This window comes from Sorex fumeus, unplaced genomic scaffold, assembly GCF_029834395.1.
Source record: "Sorex fumeus unplaced genomic scaffold, SorFum_2.1 ptg000015l, whole genome shotgun sequence".
Taxonomy (NCBI): Eukaryota; Metazoa; Chordata; class Mammalia; order Eulipotyphla; family Soricidae; genus Sorex; species Sorex fumeus.
In genome coordinates this window covers 18,089,005-18,115,265 of record NW_026606072.1, presented here as the reverse complement: position 1 = coordinate 18,115,265, position 26,261 = coordinate 18,089,005, and the positions used below count along the sequence as shown (strand labels likewise).

The 26,261-nt window shown below is 41.8% G+C and overlaps 1 protein-coding gene across 2 annotated transcripts in view; it reads right to left on the bottom strand.

The window, feature by feature from the left end:
- Positions 1–25,899, bottom strand: part of ANKRD55 (ankyrin repeat domain 55) — a 98,602-nt gene extending 72,703 nt beyond the window's left edge. For both annotated transcript variants that reach the window (XM_056112099.1, XM_056112100.1), the window contains exon 1: positions 25,647–25,899. In XM_056112099.1, coding sequence (XP_055968074.1) covers positions 25,647–25,704 — 58 coding nt within the window. In that variant the 5' untranslated portion in view covers positions 25,705–25,899. The remainder of the gene's footprint in view (positions 1–25,646) is intronic.
- Between the last annotated feature and the right edge of the window lie 362 nt (positions 25,900–26,261).

Sequence of the window (26,261 nt, the reverse complement as noted above, 5' to 3'; positions counted from 1 at the left end):
GATCCAAAAAATCTTTGACAAGTGTTATATTCCATGAGTGCTAAGTCTTTGGGGCGGGGGGTGTCGCACCTGGAGCTGTCCAGGAGCTACTAGCTACTCCTGTTGAGGGATAAGTGCTTGGTAGTTGCTTATTGGCAGTGACCAGGGGACCATGTGGTGCCAGAAATTAAAGTCAGTCTTCCTGAATGCAAATTATATGTTCCAGTGCACTGACCTATCTCTCCAGCTCAGTGTGAGATCTGATATTCAGATCGTTGATCCATTTTGGGTTAGTTTTTTGAAGACATGATGTCCTGACTTCATTTATTTACCTGTGGTTGCCAGTTGTTCCAGCACTTTTTGTTGACTAGACATTCCTGTTCTTTAAGACTTCACAGAAGATCGACCAGTTGGATGACGCCCATGCCCGAGAGCTGGCCAAGAAGGTGGAAAAGCACGCGGTCAGCGGCTCCTTCCCGCCCGGCAGTGACGAGCACCCCAAGGAGGACCTGAACCTGCGCCTGTAGAAGCTGACGCACTTGGCCCCCTGCATGCTCTTCCCCCAGGAGCCACGCTGCGGCGAGCGCCGGGCAGGGCTGCATACTCGGGCCCAGGGAGGAGCTGGTTCCTGGTGGCTCTCCAGGGGGGTTCAGGGGCCTGGAGTCTGGAGATGAGGCAGTCGTGGCGCTGACGAGTCTGAGGCGCGTGTGCACCCAGGCTTGTGTCTGGGAGGCGGCCGCTCAGGGCCCGCGACTGGCCTGTCCCTTTTCTTTTCCTGGTTATTGGCCCACACCCGGCAGTGCCCAGGACTTACTCCGGCTCTGTCTCTGCACTCAGGGATCAGGGGACTCGGGACCATATGGGCCATACGTGGTGCCATGATCGAACCCAGGTCGGCTTCATGTCAGGCAAGCACCTGCCCACTGTCCTGTTCCGTTCTCTGAGCTTGGCTGGGACCTGCTGGGCCTCACCCAGTCAGGCAGTGACCGGACCAGGGACAGTCACGGCTCCGGGTCCCAGCAGCAGTTTCTCTGGTGCCTGTTTGGTTGATGGGCTGATGAAATGGGCGGTGGGAGGGAGATGGAGCCCTGTGGGCAGGTGGGAGTCAGTCCTGGACCTCGTTTTCTGGGTGGAGGGGAGACTTTCCAGTTCAGACCAGTCACAATCATGCTGAGGAATTTCCTGCCCCTGCCCCGTTTCCTGGATGTTCTCCTGCTGTCTCCAGTGGCATTTAGAAGATTGTGTATGTGAGCATGGGAAGGAGGCTTCAGGCATCTAACTCTAAAAAACTTGATATGACGAACTTAGAAATTAAAAAATGAAATTTGGAAATAGGATTTTATCGAACGTCATTTCATATAAGCACTTATTTTATCTTTCTCGTTTCCATAACCATGGGCCGGAGTGATAGCACAGCGGGTAGGGGGTTTGCCTTGCACGTGGCTGACCCAGGTTCCATTCATCCACCCCTCTCGGAGAGCCCAGCAAGCTGCCAAGGGTATCTCGCCTGCATAGCAGAGCCTGGCAAGCTCCCCGTTGCGTATTCAATATGCCAAACACAGTAACAACAAGTCTCACAATGGAGATGTTACTGGGCCCGCTAGAGCAAAGTGATGAACAATGAGAGGACAGTGACAGTAACAGTGACAGACATCCCTCCTCATTGAGTGGTCTTGGCATCTGGTTGAGAGACCTTTGACCACAGATGAGTAGGAATTTTTCCAAATTTTTAGTTTGATTTCAGGAATCTACATATATCTTTATGCCGGTATAACATTGACTGTTATAAAAATTATTGTAACAGGAGAGAGAACAAGGGGGAATGCCCTGCCACAGAGGCAGGTTGGGATGGGGGGGGACGGGGGGTGGGAGGGATACTGGGATCAGTGTTGGTGGAGAATGGGCACTGGTGGAGGGATGGGTATTTGATCATTGTATAACTGAAACCCAAGCACAAAAATTTGTAAATCTACAACTGTACCGCATGGTGTTTCACTAATAAAAATCTAAATTAAAAAAAATTATTGAACATTGTCATTACGATTTGAGACTTCCAACATTGTTGTTGTTTGTGAGACAGTTTTGGCTATTTGGGTTTTCTTGAGATACTCTATTAATTTTAGGATATATTTTTATATTTCTGCAAAATCATCATGGAATTTTGATAGAGATTCCATTGACTCTGTCTATCAGGGTATTATTAGTATTTTAGCAAAAAAGCTAGTGTTTTCTAATCCACGAAACATGTTGTCTTTACATTTATTGACACATTCTTTAATTTGAGGGGAGCTGGGAAAGAGGGTACTCTCAGCTGTGCTCAGAGCTTACTCCTGGCCCTCTGTTCAGGGATCACTTCTGGTAATACTCAGGGGATCATATATAGTGCCAGAATTGAACTGGGGTCAGCTATATGCAAGGTAAATGACTTACCCTCTATACTATCCTCCAATCCCTTGTTTAATTTCTTTTAGCAAAGGTTTGTAGTTTTTTTTTGTTATCTCCTGGTTAAGTTTGTCCCCAACTATTTTGTTATTTTTTGATGTTATTGTAAATATTACTTTTTAAAGAGGTTTTGAATGGACAATTTTATGGGTAAATTGTTCTGTGAAACTCCAACAGAAAAATAAAAGTAGTGAGAGTGAAAAAAATGCAAGTATTTAAATTGTTAGAGCACTGCAAAAAAATGTTCTGGTCACTCAGAGGTAGTGAATGTCTATCATTGCAGATGGCTAATGTTGGCTAAATCACTAACAAGGAAGTATGTTGCAGAAGGAATTTCAGATAGAGTTGAAGCACAAGGTGGAGATAAGGGAAGATGTGTGAGGGTGAACAGAGTTCCTCCTAGCCCTGGCACACCATGCGATGATTAGGAAATAGACTGATTAGGAAATTGAGGATGAATCTTTCAGCTAAGTTCCGTAGAAACAGTTTGAATTGTGGTCAGTGGTAACAAATCAGGCCTAAACTAGAAAGATTGTCCAAAAAACGTTTTTAGAATGAGGAAGAGAGACAAAATAGGTACAGAAGAAGAACGATTGATGGCCCTTATGGAATCAAAGTAAAGAAACCTTTTTTTCTACCGAAGATCATAAAGCATTTAAGATTGCATGATTGTTTCTTCTTTTCCTATCTATCATCTATGTTCATCGTCATCATCATCATCACCATCATCTATTTATCAGCTGTCTATGGAGCCATGAGTTCTTTTATTTTAATTTTTTATTGAATCACCATGAGGTATAGTTACAAGCTTTGCTGTTTGAGTTACAATCACACAATGATCAAACACCCATCCCTCCACCAGTGCACATTCCCCACCACCAATCTCCCCAGTATACCCCCTTCCCACCCTCTCCCTGCCTCCATGGCAGACAATATTCCCCATACTCTCTCTCTACATTGGAGCATTATGGTTTGCAATACAGATACTGAGAAGTTATCATGTTTGGTCCTTTATCTACTTTCAGCACACATCTCCCATCCCGACTGATCCCTCCAACCATCATTTTCTTAGTGATCCCTTCTCTATTCCAGCTTTCTTCTCCCCTCGGCCCATGAGGAAGGCTTCCAACTATGAAGGAATCTTCCTGGCCCTTGTGTTCACTGTCCTGAGGTGTCAGTCTCATGTAATTTTATACTCCACAAATGAGTCCAGTCCTTCTATATCTGTCCCTCTTTTTCTGACTCATTTCACTTAGCATAATACTCTCCATGTCTATCCACTTATAAGCAAATTTCATGACTTCATCTCTCCTAATGGCTGCGTAGTATTCCATTGTGTAGATGTACCAAAGTTACTTTAACCAGTCATGTGTTCTCAAGCACTCGGATTGTTTCCAGATTTTGGCTATTGTGGACAGTGCTGCAATGAACATGTATGTAGGTACAGACGTCATTTCTACTGTACTTTTTTGCACCCTCGGGATATATTCCCAGAAGTAGTATTGTGGGAGGTATATGGAAGGATCCATGAGCTTATGAGGAAAGTATGGTTTGAGTGGCTTTTGTCTTTCATGACTCTGTATGAAAATTAAACAGATAGATGTATGTAAGAAGCATAAGCAGATACTCCAGAATACATACACAGAAAGAGATTGAAAATGGAGAAAATGAAGAGGAAACAATAAAACAAGAAAGACACATGTAAGAGATTTAGATTGTATTCTATAAAAAATGCCATGTGTATACGTATGGAATATGTAAAAAAGTTAAGAATATGTAAAACAGGAAGAACATGCATAAAAGTTAATATTTTTCAAAGCTTTCTATGTTTCCCAAACTCACTATATTTATTTGTAGTTATAGTAATTACCAAAGTAAGCCAGTTTATCTTTTTTAAAGTGGTAAAAAGTATGTCTGACTAGCTTCTCATGAACATATTGTCTACCATATCAATAAATTGCTCTTGCCACTTTTTAGGAGGGTGCTAACGCTGCCCTAATGGCTCCCTGTGACAATACTGCCACCCACTGGAAACAGATCCCTGGACTCGACCTGGGTCCCAGCCAGGATGCTGCCGGTTCTGCTGAGTAGAATGAAAAGTCAATATGGAATATTCTGGCCAAGCAGGGACAAAGTTAAGGTTGCTGACAGAACTGGCACACAGTTGAAACAGAACCAGTCTCATGCAGCTTATATATACCACAGCATACATTCATAGGAGACAATACTGAAAAATGGTAAGAGCAAACATCTACCTTCAAAGTGTGTCTCTCTGCACCACCAGCTGCCTTGTAGCTGTGTGACCTTGAGCAAGTTGCTAAACCTCTCTCCTTCCATTCTATACTCTTCAATTGTACTGAGAAGAGACTCTTCCTGTAAGGCTGCACTGAGAGATAAATGAATGGATTCATTTGCAGTGCCTCTAAGCAACGGCTGGGCTCTTAGTAAGCATCCACAGTATGTCAATTACTATTACCAGTAGTCCTGTTCCCATACAGATAGGAACCTCTATTTTCTTTTCCCGGGAGACCTTTTGCCTGGTTCAGTAAGCTGTCAAGATTTTGTGAACTGAAACATTTTTGCTATTTTTCTAGTCCCTCGGGGTATATTGGATTAGGCTTTAAGAATGTGTTATAAAGTGCCAGTCATACCCGAGGAGGAAAATGAAGTTTCCTTCTAACGTTTTAGAGAGAAAAATAGTTCTTAGCTTCCTGTATGTCCGGAATTGAGAGACTAAATACTCAAAGCAAACTTTATGCAGCAGGGAAGGGACAAAAAAAAGGATTTCATTCTGTGAGGGGGAAGTCTTGCAACAACATTATCTCCAGGGTAAGTATCTGGCCACAATCAGACATTTCTTCATGACCAGATTTGTGATGCAACACAGTTTTCATTTCATAGATCTCAGCACCGCATTTCTCAGGTGGCTGCTGACGGGTGAATGCATTCCATGTTTAGTTAACATCTTTCCTGGATGAGAGCTGAGGGGAAGGCAGAGGAATGAAATTGATTGCTGTTCGAAGAAGGATACCTGTGCTAAATTTAAGCAACAATGTCTCTTTGGAATGTTCTTTGATTTTTTTAAATGATACTAACTCTTAATAACATCTCAAGCTTTAATGCCTAGGGCCGAAAATGGATGGATCTATATGGCATGAAGAGTTTATTGGGTATCTCACAATTTTTTTTTTTTTGCTTTTTGGGTCAACCTGGTGATGCACGGGGTTACTCCTGGCTCATGCACTCAGGAATTACTCCTGGAGACGCCTGGGGGACCATATGGGATGCTGGGAATCCGACCCGGGTCGGCCGCGTGCAAGGCAAACACCCTACCCGCTGTGCTAAAGCTCCATCTTACCTTTTGAAGTCTTGTGGAATCTCAAGATGTTAAATGTTAATTTAAAATACTTTGTCAAGAAGTGCTCTGGTAAGTGAAAATCTTAAATGTTTATGAAGGATTGTGATAGCCTATGAGGCACTTGGAAATTAATAAGTCAGTGACATCTTGTTATTTCTATCCCAATCCTTGTGACCTCGCATACTTTCTTCTGGATTAAATACATAACCCGTCCCACCCACCTCTCATGTCACAGAAAAGGTAGAGGTTCGGGTAATTTCTCTTTTAATTCAGGATTATTGAAGGAAGAAATAGGTGATGAAGACTTGATTTCTATAGATCGAGGGGTGCAGGACTGGTTCACTAAATTCATGATACAAATCACTAATCCTCACATCCTTCACATCATGAAGGCTCTATGGATTGGAATACAATGATAGAACCCGAAAAAAATGTTAACAAAATTCTAGTGTGAGTTTGGTTGACACAAAGTTCACTTATTAAGTAAATTACTGTCCCTCTCCCAACATCGAATTCTCCTTCTACAATAAGGAAACAGGTCAAGATGACAGAGGATTTAACAACAATCTAGTTGGGGCCATCAGAAGGGAGGTTGTCATGAAGCTTATCTAATAGCTGGGGCAGGGTGGATGACTCTTCCTCTTCCTCCTTTTTGTCCTCCTCCTCCTCCTCTTCTTCCTTCTCCCCTATCCTCCTCCTTCTCTTTCTTTTTTGGTTTTCGGCACACACTGGGCTGGACTCAGATCTTACTCCTGGTTCTGCATTCAGGGAATCACACCTGGCTAGCTTGGGGGACCATATGGGATGCAAGGGATCAAACTTGGGTCATATGTGTGCAAGGTCACTGTGCTATCTCTCCAGACCACTGAGGGTAACTTCTTAGCTGTAGGTGCTGCATGCTCCTGCTTTGTGGGCAATCCTTCTGACTGAAAGGCACAAGGACGCTTTAACACTGTGTCTGCCAGTGATGAACAGTCCAGAACACGGTGTTCTTATTACACATGCACATTTGGTCTGTTCAAAAATAAGATATTGTGGTCAGGGAGATGGCTTAGAGGGTTGAAGTGAATACCTGGCTTGCATGAGATCCTGAGAATGATCACAAGAACAGAATGGTCTCCCCAGTACTGCCAGTGTAACACTGCCAGGGAGGCTCAAAAATAAAAATGACTGTGCTGTACAGAATTTTGAAATTCTTAATTTTCTATTTTTTATTGATTTTTTTCTTTTTCTTTTTTTTCCCCTTTTTTTTCCCCCTTTTTGGGTCACACCCAGCAACGCTCAGAGGTTACTCCTGGCTTTGCACTCCGGAATTACTCCTGGTGGTGCTCAGGGGACCATATGGGATGCTGAGAATTGAATCCGGGTCGGCCACGTGCAAGGCAAACACCCTACCCGCTATGCTATCACTCCAGCCCAGCAAGCTCCCCGTGATGTATTTGATATGCCAAACACAGTAACAACAAGTCTCAAAATGGAGACGTTACTGGGCCCGTTCGAGCAAAATTGATGAACAACGGGAGGACAGACATGTTAATTTTCTATTTAATATTATATTTATCTATGTCTTAAGGTTTAAAATACTGGAGACAAAGAGGCAATAGTACAGATAGGGTGCTTATTTTACTCAGGCTAACCTCAGTTTGATCCCTGGCACAATATATGGTCCTCTGAGCACAGAGCCAGGAATGACCCCTGACCCCTGAGCATTGCTGAATACAGCCCCCAAACAGAACATTTCCTACATGGAGTCAGAAATAACCAAAGTCATACAGGGAGTAAGTGGTGCAACTCAGATTAAGTTCTCCAGTTCTTCTCTCTGACTCACATGTGAGCTATACCTGTCCATTCACACATGACTCAGAGCCCTTATATATGCCAATGAAACTGTGACATTTCTAGGTGCTAGATACACATTCCACATTCTCTCTTACAGCAAGCTGTACCTCATGTTTTTGTAGTGTGGGGCACTACTGGCAGTGCTCAGGGGTCCATGTGGTGCTGGGGAATAAACCTGGACCTCCTGCATGCAAAATGTATGCTCAGCCCATTAAGCTGTCTCGTTGCCCCTACACTTCACTTTTCACTCAGCTGTACAAGCTGTACGGTTAGCCTTCTGCTGACTAACAGACATCATTGTGCTAGAGCTTATACTCATTTGCAGCAAAAAGAAAATGTACACATTTATTGAAAATTGAAAATGTATCTGTGGAGAGTTAACTACCAAAGAGAATTACAGTTACTGCTAAAACTACAAAGATTCTAAAGTGAAATAGTGAGAATTTTCTTCAGATGTTAAGCTAAATGTCCAAAAGACAAAGAATAAATAACTCCCATTCTAAAGTGCAGAAAAAGGTTGAATTTTTTTCTTCTTCAGTCTCTAAAGTTATGTAAACTGGTGAGGTGCACAGCAACTGAAGACGCCCATGCACACAGACCAATAGACCAACTGAAGCCCACAGGTCAATTCAGCTTTCGAATACAGAATTCTGAGACCCAAGTTACATTCTGTAGGGTCAAATTCAACTGGATATTGAAAGAACAATATTTCAGGACCAAATAAAGCTTCTTATACAATACAAAGATATTTTGATGTTTTTGACATCTACTAATAAATATCACACAGAGAGGAAAAGGAAAACAAATATTTGTGTAAGTAAAATAGGGACTGGCAATTGATCTAATTCAATAATTCCTTTAAAAAGATTCAATATCTAAGAATCAGTCAACATCAAGAATCTTTGCATTCTTGGGGGGGGGCAGTCCTGGCTCAGGGTTCACCAAGGCCGCTCCTACTGGTGTAAGAATGGGCCCAGCAGTGATCAGACTTCGGTCTTGCACATTCAAGAATGTACTTTATCACTTGAGCTATCTCCCAGTCCATGATAGCATTCTTAATACAACTAAGTACAACTACATTTATTTCTAATCAGTTACCGATAAAATGATGGAGCGATAGCACAGCGGGCAGGGCGTTCGCCTTACAAGCGGCCAACATGGCCGACCCGAGTTCGGTTCCTCCGCCCCTCTCGGAGAGCCCGGCAAGCTACCGAGAGTATTCGATATGCCAGACACAGTAACAACAAAGTCTCCAATGGAGACGTTACTGGGCCCGCTCGAGCAAATCGACGATCAACGGGAGGGCCTTTACTTTACTTTACTTACCGATAAAATGCTCTACTAATCACTAATCATCAGAGGGAGGCAAATCAAAACAACAATGAAATGTCATCTCAAACCACAGAGACTGGCACATATCAAAAAGAAAAAGGACAGCCAGTGCTGATGAAGATGCAGGGAGAAAGGGACTCTCTTTCATTGTTGGTGGGAATACTGACAGGTCCAGACATTTTGATGAATGTCCATCTTGTTTCCAAAGAGAAAACAAGATGGACATTCATCAAAACACTAGAAACTGAGCTTCCATAAGACCCAGAGATATCAGTTCTGGGAATATACCCTGGGGTCCCCAAAATATACTGCAGAAAAGCCATCTGCACTTCTTTTTTTTTTTATAATTTATTTATTTATTGAATCACTGTGGGAAAAGTTACAGAGCTTTCAGGTTTAGGTCTCAGTCATGTAAATATCAAACACATTTCCCTTTACCAATATTTATTTTTTACCACGAACCCCAATAGAACCCCACCTCCCACCACTCCCAATTCCTGTGAGGCAGATGAGTTCTAGTTAACACTCTATCTACTTTGACTAGATTCATTGTTTCGATAAAAGATGCACCATTATTATTTACAGTTTACCACCCGCCCCCCCCCCCCCCCAAATCAGACATGCTGAAAAAGCGTTGTGAAATGATTTGCTTTCTACAGCTGGGTTCAAGAATTAAATGTTGTTGCGCGGTTTTGGATTTCTGCTATTTAACTTATTAACCCTGGAAGTATTTCTACTAAAAGTCAGATAATTAAGAGATTGGTTTCTGTGCTCTGGAGTCGTGGCCGTGCCGGAGAGCCGCTCGTGGGGGGCAACTGGTGACCTCGGTAGGGCGTGAAGGACGGGTTGGAACGCCCCCCTTCCCATGAGGTTTTTGTCGCCCCCGACCCCCGGTTCATACCTGCTGTCCACAAGGCTCCCATGCAGATGCCATCTTTCTTTCCAGAGAGGAGAGGGCGAATGGGGCAACACCCTTTCCCCTCCGGGCAGGCATGATGGCGCGGTCCATCTGCACTTCTATGTTCATTGCAGCACTATTTACAATAGCCAGAATCTGAAAACAATCTGAGTGCCTGAGAACAGATGACTGGATAAAGAAACTGGTATAAATGCATAGTGGAATACTATGTGATCACCAGGAAAAATGAAGTCTTGACATTTGCTTATAATGGATGGGCATGGAGAGTATCATGCTGAATGAATTGAGTCAGAAGGAAAGATCAGACATAGAATGACTGCATTCATTTGTGGAATATAAAAAGACATGATAGGAGGCTACTACTCAAGGACAGTAGAAACAAGGACCAGGAAGACTGCCCATGGTTGGAAGCTTGCTACAAGTGGTGGAGTGGGGAGGGCAGTTAGGGTAGAGAAGTCCACTATGGCAATGGTTGCTAGAAATGATCACTCTGGAAAAAAAACCAAGTGATGGAAGTAGGTAAAGGAATAGTAAGTAAAAAGAGAAAAAGAGAGTGAGAGTGAGAGAGAGAGCAAGAGTGAGTGTGCAAATGAGAGAGAGAGAAGAGGAAAAGTGCCTGCCACAGAGGCAGTCTGGGGTGGGGGGTCTGGCAGGAGAGTAACTAAGGACATTGGTGGTGGGAAATGTACACTGGCAAAGGGAAGAGTGTTGGAACACTGTATGACTGAAACCCTATTATTAAACCCAACCAGTACAAAAAAATGGGCTTAGACCTCAACCTAACACCATGCACAAAAGTCAGATCAAAATGGATTAAAGACCTCAACATCAGACCAGAATCCATTAGGTACACTGAAGACAAGGTAGGCAAAACCCTCCACGATATTGAAGCTAAAGGTATCTTCAAAGATGACACGCCGCTGACCAACCAAATGGAAACAGAAATAAACAAGGGGACTATATTAAACTAAGAAACTTCTGCACCTGAAAAGAGACAGTGACCAAAATACAAAGACAATCTACAGAATGAAAAAGGATATTCACCCAATACCCATCTGATAAGGGGTTGATATCAAGGATATATAAGGCACTGGTTGAATTCTATAAGAAGAAAACATCCAACCCCATCAGAAAAAGGGGCTTTCTCAAGGAAGAAATCCGGATGGTCAAAAGGCTCACGAAAAAATGCTCTTTATCACTAATCATCAACACAACTATGACTGAGACTGGCACACATCCAAAAGAACAAAAGCAACCGGTGTTGGCGAAGATATGGAGAGAAAGGGACCCTCCTTCACTGCTGGTGGAAATGCCGACTGGTTCAGCCCTTTTGGAAAACAGCATAGACTCTTCTCAAAAAATTAGAAATTGAGGGTTGGAGTGATAGCACAGCGGGAAGGGCGTTACATGGAAAGTATCATGTTAAGTGAAATGAATCAGAAAGAGAGGGACAGACATAGAAAGATTGCACTCATCTGTGGAATATAAAGTAACAGAATGGGAGATTAACACCCAAGAATAGTAGAGATAAGTACCAGGAGGTTAGCTCCATGGTTTGGAAACTGCTGGGGGAGAGCACAGTTTAGACAGAGAAGGGAATACCAAGTAAAGGGTGTTCTGTGGACCCATGCGGGATGGAAGATATGTGCTGAAAGTAGACTATAGACCAAACATGATGGCCACTCAATGCCTCTGTTGCAGACCACAACACCCAAATGGAGAAAGAGAACAAAAGGTATTGCCCTGCCACAGAGGTGGAGTGGAGCAGGGGGAGGGAGTATAGGGTGGGGATGGTGGGAGGGATACTGGGATTATTGGTGGTGGAGAATGGGCACTGGTGGAGGGATGGGTACTCAATTATTGTGTGACTGGAATGCAAGCACAAAAGTTTATAACTCTGTAATTGTACTTCACAGTGATCCACTATTAATAAAAATAAATAAATGAAAAAGAAAGAAAAAAATTAGAAATTGAGCTCCCATTTGACCCAGCAATACCGCTTCTGGGAATATATCCCAGAGATGAAAACAAGTATAGTAAAAATGACATCTGCATTTGTATGTTCTTTGCAGCACTGTTTACAATAGCCAGAATCTGGAAAAAACTCGTGTGCCCAAGAACAGATGACTGGTTAAAGAAACTTTAGTACATCTACACAATGGAATACTATGCAGCTGTTAGAAAAGATGAAGTCATGAAATTTGCATATAACTGTATCAACATGGAAAATATGCTAAGTGAAATGAGTCAGAAAGAGAGGGACAGACATAGAAAGATTGCACTCATCTGTGGAATATAAAGTAACAGAATGGGAGACTAACACTCAAGAATAGTTGACATAAGTATCAAGAGATTTGCTCCATGGCTTGGAAGTCGGCCACATGAGCACGAAAGTTTGTAAGTCTACAACTGTACCTCATGGTGATTCACTAATAAAAAAAAATAAAAAATAAATAAAGGTAAATGAAAACAAAATGAAACAAAACAAAAAAAGTGAAACAAAAGAAAAATAAAGAAGACAAACCTTAATAAGATATGAAGCAATAAGAAATGAGATACAGGGGTTGGAAGAGAGAGCTCAAAAACCAAGAACACATGCTTTGCATGCAGGAGGTCTGGGTTTGGTCCCCAGCATCCCCTGGTCCCACAAGCACAGAGCCAGGAATAGTCCCAGAGGAAGGCTGAGTGTGGTCCTTCTGTTCCTGCAGTAAAATAATATATGTAATAATTATGAAGGAAAAGTAAAATCATAATTTAATAAGAAATAACATTTACTGATCACTCTTATGTCACACAAACTTGTTTCATTTACCTGGACTACTTCAACAACTGTACAACGTAGGTAAGAATCATGAAGTGAATGGCACACCTAGTGATGTTCAAGGCTTACTCTTACCTCTGAGCTCAGGGATCACTTGTGGTAGGGCTTGGGAGACCACAGACCACAATTCTGGGGATTGAATCCAGGTCATCCACAGGCAAGGCAAGTACCTTATCATTCTGACCTCTGAGTGGGTAGCATTTTTTAATCCTCATTTGAAATGAAGAAATCAAAGCACAGAGGTTTAATAAGTAATCGTTGGCATAGCTATTAAATAGTAGAAAAGAATATACTAGCCATCTATCCAGGATGGTACAAGATAACAAATATTCAATAGTTAAGATGATTAAGTTATCCAGATTTTAAAGTAAATGTAAAATGTAATAGTTCTACTATATTAGATTAAATGAGGAAAATAACTCATTACATATAATAGAATATAAAATAACAAGGAATAAATTTCACCAAAATATTCAGAAGAAATGAAGAAAATGACAGAATTCTACTGACAAATATAACATTAGAGTTGAATCATGGAGATAGATGTCATATTCATAGATAGAAAGGCTAAATAATATAAGTAAGATTAATTGATACCAGACCCATTTATATGTTTAATGACATGTAAAATTTTCTGTTCTCTTAGGGGGAGCTTAGAAAAATTATATTTATTTTAAATTATTTATATATTTGGTTTAGGGGGCACATCTTGCAGTGCTTGCGGCTATCCCTGGCTTGGTGCTGGAAAGACCATGAAATGCTGGTGACTGAACCCACATGCCTCCCACATGCAAACATGTGCTCCAACCCAGTAAGCTATCTCCCTGGCCCAATATTAATTTTATGTGTAAAAATAAATGGATAACCTGATACTTTGAAGAAGAAAAACACAGAAGCTGTCTGAAAGAATGTTTAAGATGTTGCATTGAAGATATTAAGAGAAAGCTAATTTGATCACATTTGACCTCAGAACATTGATAGGAGGGCAGAGAGGTAAAAAAAAATTGAGGGGGGTAGCAAAAAGAAGCAGACAGGAAATAAAAGGGGGTAGGGGTCCAGGGTCTCAGGTATATCAGTGGTATTGAGAATGGTATAGCCATAGATCCAACTAGAGTTTACAATACTGAAAACAGGAGATCCAAACCACAACAATCAAACCTAAAAATGTGCCTGTCAAGAGTGAGTAAGGTGCTTGCCTTGCATGTGGTGGACTACAGTTCAAATTCTGGCACCCGATATGGTCCCCAGAACCCACCAGGAGTAATCCCTATTCACAGAGCCAGGAGTAAACCCTGAGTATCACTGGGTGTGGCCCCAAAACAATGAAAATTATGTGCATGTCCAGGAGGCAGATTGGGGGGTAGGAAGGTGGGAGGGAACCTGGGCACATTGCAGGGAGGGAAGTTGACACTTGTGGTAGGACTGGTGTTAGAATATAGCATATCTAAAACTCAATTATAAACAACTTTGTAAATCATGGTGTCTGAATAATTATTTTTTAAACGTGAACAAGAATGTTTAAAAAACTGGTTACATCACACTGTTTCCCGGGAGAAGAACTGACTGTAAAGGTTAGAAGGGGAGATTACATTGATTTATATCCTGCAAGTGTGTGATGCACAATCATTTCAAAAGCTAAAATAAACAAAAAGACAAAACAAAGTAAATAGTTAGAGCCAGTACAACTGAAAGTACAAAACTATATTAAAGGAAGCTTCATCCAGTAACTATAAACTATAGTTTCATCATGAAACTATAAAAAGTTTCTTTTAATTGAAACTGCCTTAAAACAAGACAGATTCTTACTATACTGGAGGGAGTCCAAAAACCTTTCTGGCACCAGCATGGCAGTGAAAGTTGAGAAGTCAGCTGACTTCTGCATAAAGGAAAGACCTGCATCTATACACCAAGGTTTAGACAAAGAGAACAGAACACCAGGAATCACGGGAGGGTGAGGAAAAGCAGTCTATGGTCTGGGAACTTAAGTAAGCTGAATAATCATTTCATTCTCATGTCGTCGGTTTTCCTGCTCAGGTGACTATCACTCTCTCAATTTCCAAATAAAAAAAGGAGTGCTCTGCCACTCATTTATTACAGATGGGTGGGTGGTTTGACCCGGAAAGACTGGTTATCCATGTGACTGTGGTTACCTATTATAGGATAACACTGTTTTGTCCTTCCTCATGTAGCTTACATTTATCGGGTCACACCCATCCCAGTGCACTGAACTTGTATTATAAGTTAATACTGCCTTTCTCCTCTCCTTATGTCTTTTGAATAGTTTACCTTAAAGCAATGTCCTTTCTGTATGGACACAGGAAGACAGTTAACATTATGCTTTGTAACTTGGGAGTTGATTGACTCCAAATAATGTTTACTCCTGGGCATCTGCTTTCTTGACTCAGTTGCCCTTAGTTCCTAGCACCCAAAAAGCAGGGTCCTGACAAGGAACTGAATGGATCCAGGGAAAGCTGTGAGCTACCCTGGCATCGAAATGGGCCAGACCAAAGCGCCACAATACTCAACTATAAGTTGAGGACATGGTCATGGACACCCATGATAAGAATCACTAGCACTTTGAGATTACTGTGGACAGGCACAACTCCAAGTGCTTTGTATGTACTGTTTCATTAAATCTTTCTAGCCACCCTGAGACTTGTTATGACAATCATATAAGTAACTTAGTAAGCAATTACCATTGCTCTGAGCCAGGTAACATCCCAGGTGCTTTTACGTATTCACAATTTTATCTTTTTGTTTTTGTTAGGAGGCCACACCTGACTCTGAGCTCAGGGATCACCCTTGGTGTTCAGGGGACCATATGTGGTACTGGGGGTTGAATTGGACACAAGGAAGCACCTTAACTATTGCACTTTCTTTCCAGTCCAAACACAGAACAACCTTCTACATATAAGAGGCAATTTCATGTGGTACAGAGATAAGATGTTTGACAGCTGGGTCCTGCACATCAAATGAATGGGTCTTGAACCATTAATTTGATTTTGCTTCAGTGGTTATTACATTTATTACACTGTAGCATGGTAGCACTGTCCTCTCGTTCATTGATTTGCTCGAGTGGGCCCAGTAACATCTCCATTGTGAGACTTTTTATTGTATTTGACATATCAATACGTCACAGGTATTTGTCAGGCTTTGCCGTGCAGGCGAGATACTCTTGGTATACTCTTGATATACCGAGATATTCTCGGTAGCTTGTTGGGCTCTCCGAGAGGGGTGGAGGAATCGAACTTGGACCTACCAGGTTGGCCGCGTGCAAGGCAAATGCCCTACCCGCTGTGCTGTCGTTCCAGCCCTAATTATTTAAAATTTTTATTACTATTATTTTATAAAATTGTTGACAATAATTTATTACATTCAATATTCCAACACCAATCACACCACCATTATACCTTCCCACCATCATTATATTACCACCATCAAGCCTGCCCTAAAGGTAGATCCTAACTTATTTTGATCTGCCTAATTTATTTACTTTGTATTTCTTGTTATGACTAATCCACTAAAAGTTATCCAAAAAATTTTCCTTCGTGGAAAATGTGTGAAGATTGTTGTATCTCACCCTGGAGACATTGAGCTCTTATATAAAAGATCACTAACATGTTGTTACAGGTTGAGCCTCAAGTGCTAATGTATATATAATTTTTTTTATTGAGATTGGTTGCCTTCTACTTTAATGTACATTTCCATCAAATGTATCTCCCTAATCCTTATTTCCATTTTCATATGTTATATAGTAAAGGAGTTGGACTATATATTCATTGAGATTTCTTTTGATTCACGAAGTACTAAAATTTAAGGCAAAGTACATGCATAATCCATCTACTATGGGGCTGGAGCAATAGCATAGTGGGTAGGGCATTTGCCTTGCACGCAGCCAACTTGGCCGACCCGATGACAAATGAAACCAGATACTTAAGAACTCATCTCCCCCTGCTTCCTGGTGCCATATGTGGGGTTACTCTGAGTTGGGGTGAGCTGTGGCCTAAACTCTGAAACCCCATTTTTAAATAATACTGAGTAAATAGAAGAAAAAATGTTGAGATAAATTTCAGGTATCCTTCTTACACAGTTCTGCAAAAGATTAATAAGCCACGACAGGGGTCAGGGAGATAATATAGAGGCTTGCTTCGCAAAGAGACAACCCCGGCTCTATATCTAGCACCACATATGGTTCCCTGAGCATCACCAGGAGTGATTCCTGAACACAAAACCAAGAGTCAGCCCTGAGTACCACCAGTATGGTCCAACCAGCTCCCCTACCTCAAACAAAACACAACAAAAATGGGGACTGGAGAGATAGCAGAGTGGGTAGGGCACTTGCCTTGCACAAGACAGACCTGGGTTTGATCCCTGTCATTTCATATGGTTCCCCAAGCCCAGTTGAGAGTGATCCCTGAGCACAGCTGGGTGTAGCTGCGCAAACCAAACAACAACAACAACAACAACAAAAAACAAAAGACATCACAACAGCAGTAACAGACTTTGTTCAGATTTTTCTTGGTGAGTTAGAGAGCAAGGTCATCATCTCAAGGTTACCCAGGATGGATACCTGGGCTATCAAGGTTGAAATCACTCTTTATCCTTTTTTTCAACTCTTCTCCATGTGTCTTATTTACTAGTTTTATGGTAGGCGGCTATGGAGAACAAATCCCTTATCCTGAAGAGGGCAAGCTGCGAAAAGAGCTGAGTCCACAGGGTAGGGCTCATTGTGAAAGGAAGCCACTGGGGGTTGTTAGCACTGTGAGCCCAGCTTGAGCAAATCCACCTACCATTTCCTTCATTTTCCTTCTTGTGCTGGGGGTTTTGGAGGACCATTGGGGTGGGCTTTCAGAATGCAGAAAGAATAACTTCATGGTTAAGGCGGCTGTGAGGAGGGCTTATGGGTCAGAAGCTAAATTTAAAATAGCAGCTTTTCTCCTTGTCCTGTGTGACCATGGAAAGTGTTTGATCCCAATAATACTAGAAACGAAAGATCTCTTGTTAACTGGGGAGCAGCAAGTGGGAAAATGCGAATAAGGCATTTAGCACAGTGCCAGTACATGTGAGTTGCCTAGTAACCAGATTTGTTTCTCCGCTTCTGATTAATATTCTTGGCCTGGGGCCAGGGAGATGGCTTAAAAGGCTGGAGGACATGCTTTGCATGCAGGAGACTTGAATTTGATCCCTAGCACTTCATGGTCTCTGAGCACTGTCACAAATGACCCCGATGTACTGAGCTGGTAATACTTCCAGAGTACTGCCAGTGAGGCCCAAGTCCCCAAGCACTCGCAAATACATACTTTTGGCATGATTACCTCTGTTTCCTTTTGAAGCTATTTCCCAACCCTCACATGGAAGGTGAGTTCCCAAGAGTTCATATTGACAGCTGAGAAGCTGGGAACAGATTGAGGCTAAGAGACTGAAAAAGAAAGTCTTTTGCTAGTTAGGAGAAAACAATATTTTCTATATGGAGTTCTTTTTTGTTTTGCTTACATATTTTGAAGTGGCTGTAATTTTATATTGGGGTGGTAACACAGTATTAAAAAAATAAATCTTTGGAAGAATCAGTTGATACCTAATATTGAATCACCTGAAATCTCAAATTACTATTTAGAAGGATTTAAACAATGCTGTGATAACCTGAGATGGATTTGTCAGCTATGTGGTATTCTGTTTGAGACTGTTCAATCTAAGTCTAATCATGAGGAAGAATCAGACAAACTTAGAAGGAGGAAGTCAGTATTAGAGAGAGAAAAGGTGTGTGAGACAGAGAGAGACAGAATAACTAAAATCAAATGTTAAAGTCCTAATAGACAAAATATGCTTAAATAGTTCAGATTAATGGATACTAAAGAGACATCATAAATCTAATCCTAGATTTGATCCTATGCTGAATGTGGAGGATGTCACGGTCACGGTCATGGTCCTCCCGTTGTTCATCGATTTGCTCGAGCGGGCCCAGTAACGTCTCCATTGTGAGACTTGTTATTACTGTGTTTGGCATATCGAATATGTCATGGGTAGCTTGCCAGGCTCTGCCGTGCGGGCGAAATACTGCCGTGCGGGCGAGATATCTGCCGTGTGGGCGAGATACTGTCGGTAGCTTGCCGTCCTCTCTGAGAGGGGCAGAGGAATCGATCTCGGGTTGGCCATATTGGCTGCGTGCAAGGCAAACGCCCTACCGCTGTGCTATCGCTCCAGCCCGTAATGGAAGATATTATTGTAAATGGACAAAATTGGATTGTAGATGGATTAAAGTCCACACACATGTCTCCATGAACATGCACATGTAGATGATGGGGGAAGGGAGAGAAACAAACACAGGCCAACACAGAAAAAGTGCAAATGATTAAACAAATGAAGTAAACATAAAGTGTAGACCCATAAACATAAAGTAAAAGTGGGTAAAAGATGAACAAATGTCTATTTGATTCTTACAACACTTAAGTTTGAAAGTGTATATTTGTTTTTGGGTCACACCCAGTGGTGCTCAGGGCTTACTCCTGGCTCTGTGCTCAGGGATCACTTCTGGTGGGACTCAGGAACCATGTGGGATGCTGGGATTTGAACCCGGGTCAGCTGAATGTAAGGCAAATACAAATGTCCTATCCACTGTAGTATCTCATCAGCCCCTAAGTTTGAAAACACGCATATATTATAAACAAAAAGTTAAAAAAAATAGAATGCTATTAAGTATTATAATTAAATATTATACATGTGTTCATATATGTAGTTGTTATTTGGGGGCCATACCCAGAAATGCTCAGAAACTATGCTTGACTCTGCTCAGGGACATTCCTGGTGATGCTCAGGGGACATATGTGGTGCTGGGAATCGAACCAGGGTCAGCTGAGTACAAGGCAAACGACTTAACCTCTGTACTGTCTCTCTGGTCCATGTATATTTTCAAATTCTTAGTACATTCAGAAATAGAAATATTTCCTTTGTAGACTAGAATAAATAATTTCTACTCCCTTTGCACCCCCCCAATAAGCTAATAAAGAATAGCCTCATCAATGTACCAGTACCATTTTCAAGCTGTCAAAGAGAAAACAAACTAAGGTTTCCCTATTAACCACACAAACCAATTTGAACAATACTGGGAAAAAAATCACTAGGCTTTCTTCTGTTTATTTTTTGGCCACATCACATGGTGCTGCAGCTACTCCTCATACAGTGCTCAGAGGTCATGGCTCAAAGGTACTCAGGGCCCATGTGGTGCAAGGGAAGGAACATGGGTCTCTCACATGCAAAGTATGTGCTCTAGTCCTTTGAGATATTTTCCTGACTACAGTACTTTTAATAGATGAACAGAAAATCTGAGACACAGATCATTCACGATTAAGTGAATCTCTGAATTCACAAACACTTTCTATGGCGTGACAGAGAATCGGATGTGTGTAGAACATCTGAAACCCTTCTAATAAAGTCACTGAAGAGTTTACGGAGTGCAGACCCATCTCTCATCACCTGAGGCCACAATGCGTATTCTACTCTTGGTACTATATTCGGAGATGGAGAAGATGTTTTTTTCATGCATGATTGGAAATAAAACCAAGAGTTGGTTGAGGATGCAGAGGAGGTTCTTGTGTGCTGGAGAAAGGAGGCACGAAGGGAGTAGAATAGACTTCTCACAATCCTATTTGCAGAGGCTAAGTCCAATTTCTAGCTTGCCTCTGCAACTCTTCCTTAATCAAAAGACACTTGGACATTTACCCAGAGGCAAGAGACAAACTTTCTAAACCCGTGGATGGATCCTTTAGCAGCTAATCTTTCTTCATCTGAACCATCAGTCTGAAACCAACCACAGACTTCTCCCCAGTGTTCATACCTTTCACTCCAGATATCGTCTTCAGATTTGTAAACTAACTCAGCAGCTGAATTAAAGATCCTTCCCTCTCTTTACTATCAGCTTGCCCAGTTTCTCTGTCTTCCTCCCAAATTCCTCTGAAAATCTGTTATGTTTCTCTGGAGTCATCTGTTGTCATACCAGAATTTTAGCTTTTGCTTTTTCAGCAAAGTGAAAATCTATGCACTCAGATTTTTGTTTAGCTTTCCCTTTTTGGATGAAAAGTTGTAAATTATAACCAGTAACATGTGTGGGAATATATATATATATATATATATATATGTGTGTGTGTGTGTATCACACATATATATAATGCACACACATATATATGTGTATATATATATGTATACCTCACAATGAGAAAGCGGCTTGATTATGAGAAAATGCTTCATGAACTTGATTTTTTGTGGAAGTCTTATATCTTCATTAAACTTTGTAACTCTGGTTGATCAACTCTACCGTGGTAAAACAAACACAGGGGGTTGAAGTGAAGGAGAATTTCAGCTCTACTTTTGTCTGTGGGAACTGTGGCAATCCACAAACTTTTAAATTTTCCTTATTGGCGAAGGGCAAGGGGTGGGGAGGGTAACCATGGGCCTGGTCTGAGGATCAATCAAGCTGATCTTTGAGCTGTCCTCGGTTCAGACTTTCTGCGAAGATCTCACTAAACAATGAGAATGCAATCTGTGTAACACAGCTGCTTGTGTCTGTGCGAAATAGGTGGTCGCCCACTCCCTGCTCCCCGTGCCACATTTCCTTCCAAGTGAAGTGAAATGGTTTCACCACCGTTTCTAGGTCACATGCTCCCCGAGAAGAGGCTTGATATTTTCATGCTATTGGTTGGCTAAGTGAGGGAGGGCCCTGAAGATCCACCCAAGTTCTAGTGCCCAGCTCCTCTGTGACCATTGGCCTAAAGGGTAGGTGAGTGCTCACCTTTCATGTAACAAAAGGGTGACTAAGAATCCTGAGAGTTGTAGTGTCTCTGGGTGGGCCCTAAACCCATCACAAAAAAGGGAGGCACGGAGAGAGTAGAATAGACTTCTCACAATCCTATTTGCAGAGGCTAAGTTCAATTTCTAGCTTGCCTTGGCAACTCTTCTCTCTCTTTGAGAGAGAGGTGAGAAAGATAGTCCACAGAGAGACAAATACTGAGAAGAAGGCAACAGGAAAACAGACAGAAATGAGAGTGGTGAGGCCAGACACCAGAACGTCAAGGCGGGACCCTTCTCTAGAGCCTTCTGGAGGGACAACCCTGATATCTTGATTCAAACTTAGCCTTCCGGGCTGCCAGATAGACAACACATCCCAGCTGCCCGCCAGCAGTCATGGGTGGCAACTGTACAGGGCCACCAAACTGTTGTCTTCATGGGACTTAGCAGTCCTGTTCATCCTCTCTCCCCTCCAGACAACACTCCCGCCAACAACTCATGGGGTGGGCAGGAGCCCTCACTAAGCTGAGGGTGGACCAAGGAGCTGGGGAAAGCCTGTGATCACCCTTCTCCCAGTTTCTCCAGAGCCCAGGAAGGGAGATGGGGGGTGAAGGAGGGGTAGAGCAAAGCCTTTTCTCTCCACAATTAGAAACGAAGCTTAAAATGCAAATATCTTCACTTACATAATATTTCAGTAGGAGCGTCTGTGCTCTGTAGTAAATAATCTTACTACAGGCCTTTTTCCTGAGTGTGGGTTTGAGAGGGAAGACAGCCAGGAAGAGCACGTGGGAGCAGAAGCCATGTTGCCATGGTGCGAGCAAACACACAAATTGTGGGGGGAGAGCCCTGAGCCTCCTGCTTCCTGCCTCCCAGCTGCACACCAAGGTCCATCAGCGGACACCATCTTTTAGGCTTCCCAGCAACCTTCGAGGGTCTGTAGAAACTATGCACATGTTACAGAGTAGATGATGCTGTTGATGCGTCTGTCTGCAAAGAGGGTTGAGACCAAACTGGAGCAAAGTTCCATCTCTCCCCAGGCCCCCAGGAGAAAGATGTCTTCTAGCTCAGGAGCAGTACAGAAAGGTACAGCTGGAAGGGTTGGGGCCAAAAGGTCATAGGCCTCGTGTTTCTTACGAGCGTCAACACTGTTTTCTGGGAACCCAGGAGCGGGAGCTGCATGAGCCCTGCCCCATCCCATTGTGGCTGTAGGTGCAGACGTTGCTCAGGAAAGGAATTTTCTTGTGGTGCTGCTCTCTGAATAGAAAAGATCAGGGTTCCCTCCCCTCTGTCGCGTGGGAGAACTGTTATCCTTCTTAGAAGGGACCTCCTTTCAAATCTTCTCCATTTCATTTTCTCATTTAAGATATTAGTGGGGCTGGGTGGGGTGTGCGGGTATCCATCTTCACTGGGTGTTAGAACTACCCAAGAGCTTCTGTTGAGTCAGACCCCAATTAAGTGGGGCTTTCTGGGACTGAGACCCAGGCACTCGGAGTTTGAAATACTGCTCTTTTGATTCATATGTGAGGCCAAGTTTGAGGAATCAATGAATCACATGACTTCTGAGATCCTTCCTGATGCAATGCCTATTGTCAACACCCTTAAGGAAAGTCAGTGGCCACTCCAGGTTTGCTCCCCTATATATAAATTATATCATACCACACTCAATGTTGTTTCAGAAGGTTATTTTACTATGGTTTCCCTAAAAACATAGACTTAAAAACTAATGGTTAAAATTATGATGATCTTCCATGCTTTTGAAAAAGTGGGGTGTTTAATGAGAACAGAGCTATTCAGGTATTATTATTCTAGATGTTGAGATATTATTATTATTATTATTATTATTATTATTCTAGATGTTGCTCTAAATGGTGCTTTGTATTCAGGGTTGGGGGAAATGTGGGGGGAACTAATGCAATTTCCTCAATCAGCATGAATTAAATATCATTTGTTTGGAAGACTGGAGTGATAGCACAGCGGTAGGGTGTTCGCCTTACAAGCGGCCAACTATGGCCGACCCGAGTTCGATTCCTCCGCCCCTCTAGGAGAGCCCGGCAAGCTACCGAGAGTATCTAGCCTGCAAGGCAGAGCCTGGCAAGCACCCTGTGACGTATTCGATATGCCAAACACAGTAACAACAAAGTCTCCAATGGAGAAGTTACTGGGCCCGCTCGAGCAAATCGACGAACAACGGGAGGGCCTTTACCTTTACCTTACCTGGAAGACTGCTTAACTCAACCCTGGAGATGAAAAGAGGAATACATTTTAGGGGACTCACTGTCTAGTGTGGCAATAATAAACAGGAATCAATGGATCACATGACTTCTACTATTACAGCAGTAATAGTAGGAAAAGCAGTCACATCTTGAGAGTGATTTCTACAGGTCATGGAGGATGCTAATTACTTTTTATGTATTTTTTAATATTCTCACAACAATTCTGCAAAGTCAACCACCATTTCTGTATTTACTGATAAAGGAACTAAAAATCCTGAGAGATTCGGTAGCTTGCCTATACAGCTAGGAAGACCCTGTTCTGCCCTTCCGACCTGTGTTGCTCATGTCATTTCTCCCCAGCACAGCACCTCAGAGGTAAAGATGACACGGAGAGGGTTAAAGTGCATGAGGGTGAATGTGTCCAAGGCTGGAGGAATTGCTCAACATGAAGGTGCTATAATAAACACTATAATGTAATTAATAGTTTAGTACTGGTGGGGGATCAGTTGTGTGAGGAGACATTGCAAGGGATAAATTCATCTGCAGGGCTGCTTCTGCAGTCAGCTCAGCTCCCTCAAATTAGTCTGGAAAAACCAAGCCATTGTGTTCCTCTTTGGATCAGAGATTCATCCTGTTCTTTTTTGGCCAATCTGAGGTTTTTGGCTTTAAGCAAATTTTCACTTTATAATTGTCATCATGAAAACAAAATGTACAAAGAGGAGAGGGGGTGCAAAGATGTTAGAGCTTAATAATTATTTTCCTATGGTTCTCATATTCAAAGGACCCAGAAGATCTGAAGTCTTTCCATCCCACTTCCCCTCTTATTATTTGAGTTAAGGCTGGAAAATCTTTACTTGTATCTCTATGTCTCTACCTCTATATTTAGCTCTCTTTTTATATAGAGACATATATATCACACATACAGTTATTCAGAAATCTAAATGTAAATCTGTTATTTGAGAATGGACTGAGCTAAAATAACTCATTCATGAAACCACATACAGTTCGAGGGGTGGTAAATATACTGGCCAAAAAAAGGGAAAGAGAAAGAAGCAATGAATTTCCTAACGAGGTTTTCACTAACCATCATTTTTATATTGTAATCAAAACAAGTAAATGACCAAAGAATCTAAAAATATTCAGAGATTAAAAAAGTGAATTAGAATCAGACATTGTAAATTAAAAATATTTATTATGTTTACATAATGAAAATTGCCTGTATATCCAGACAAGAATGTATAACTGCACATGCATATCATGAACCTATTATATAGATACAATTTATGTGCAAAAATAGTCACACATAGACTATATGACTGAATCCATGCATAGGTTTTTAAAAAAACAAGGATGGGCCAATTTCACAGAATTTGTTTTCATGTGGAAAATTACCTCCAGTCTAGAAATTATGAGTAAGAATATAGATTCTGTCATTGCAAATAATCACATGGTGATAAGTCATTACACAACCTCATATGAGATAATATATCAACCACAGCATTGATTTGGGCAACATTTATTTCAGAAGGAAAGCAAAAGGTATTTATAAAACTATAACAATGAAATAATGGGCTACCAGAATGAAAAGAGACATGATTTGTTCTTTTATACAACTTACTCTATTTTCAAAGGTTAAAAGATAACGTATAAGAATAAAGATGATACTATTTGAAATAACTGGTTCACTTGAAACCCAGTTCTTAAAATTGGTAGGCAGACAATAACACAAACAGACTAGAAGCTTATGTTTTTTTCTTCCAAATTCTCAACAAATTAGTAGCGAATATTGAGAACAGGTTTCTCTTTCAAAATTCTTTCTATATCTCTGCCTCTTTCTCTTTCTCTCTCACAACACACACACACACACACACACACACACACACACACACATCTCTGTTGTAACTGCAAATCTCTATTGTTGAACTAAAGATGCAAAGAATTGAAATGTTTAGATAGCATTTTTACCTTTTTGCTGATCAAACACAGATGGAGTGCTGAAATCCATGGTTGCCTGTCTCATCATTTACCATCAGAATGGCAAAAAAAAAAAGTCCAGGTCTGTAGAGAGGAGAAAACACATCTCACACATTACAGTCAACACGACAGTCAGATCCAGCAGTGCCTGCCAAGAGCATTCAATGTGCATTAGAGCTGCAGATTTTTGTTAAGGAAAATGAAGGAAAAAATAGGGAAATGTTATTCCCATAATACCTACTAGAAAAAAAGAGTTATTTTTATAGACTCTTTTATCAGCCCTATCTGTGTAATAACACCTCCCACACCCAAATAAACAAACCAGAAAACTCAAACCCTAAAAAAACAGTATTTCTGGGTCACCACCTGCCTTGGGTCTGGGCCAGGAAAACCCTGAGACCACGGCGTGTCGGCAGCTGGAACGTTGTTTTAAACCAAGGGAAATCTCAATGGGTGAGTGAGGATTCACAGGGCCGGACGGAGCATGTGCAAAGCTGCCAATGCAGTTTGGATTCGGCTGTGCTCTTGGTGGAGTGAGAGCTGCATTTGGGTCATGTGAGCAGAGTGCCATCTCAATGGGACAGGACGTAAATATTGTAGCAGGAG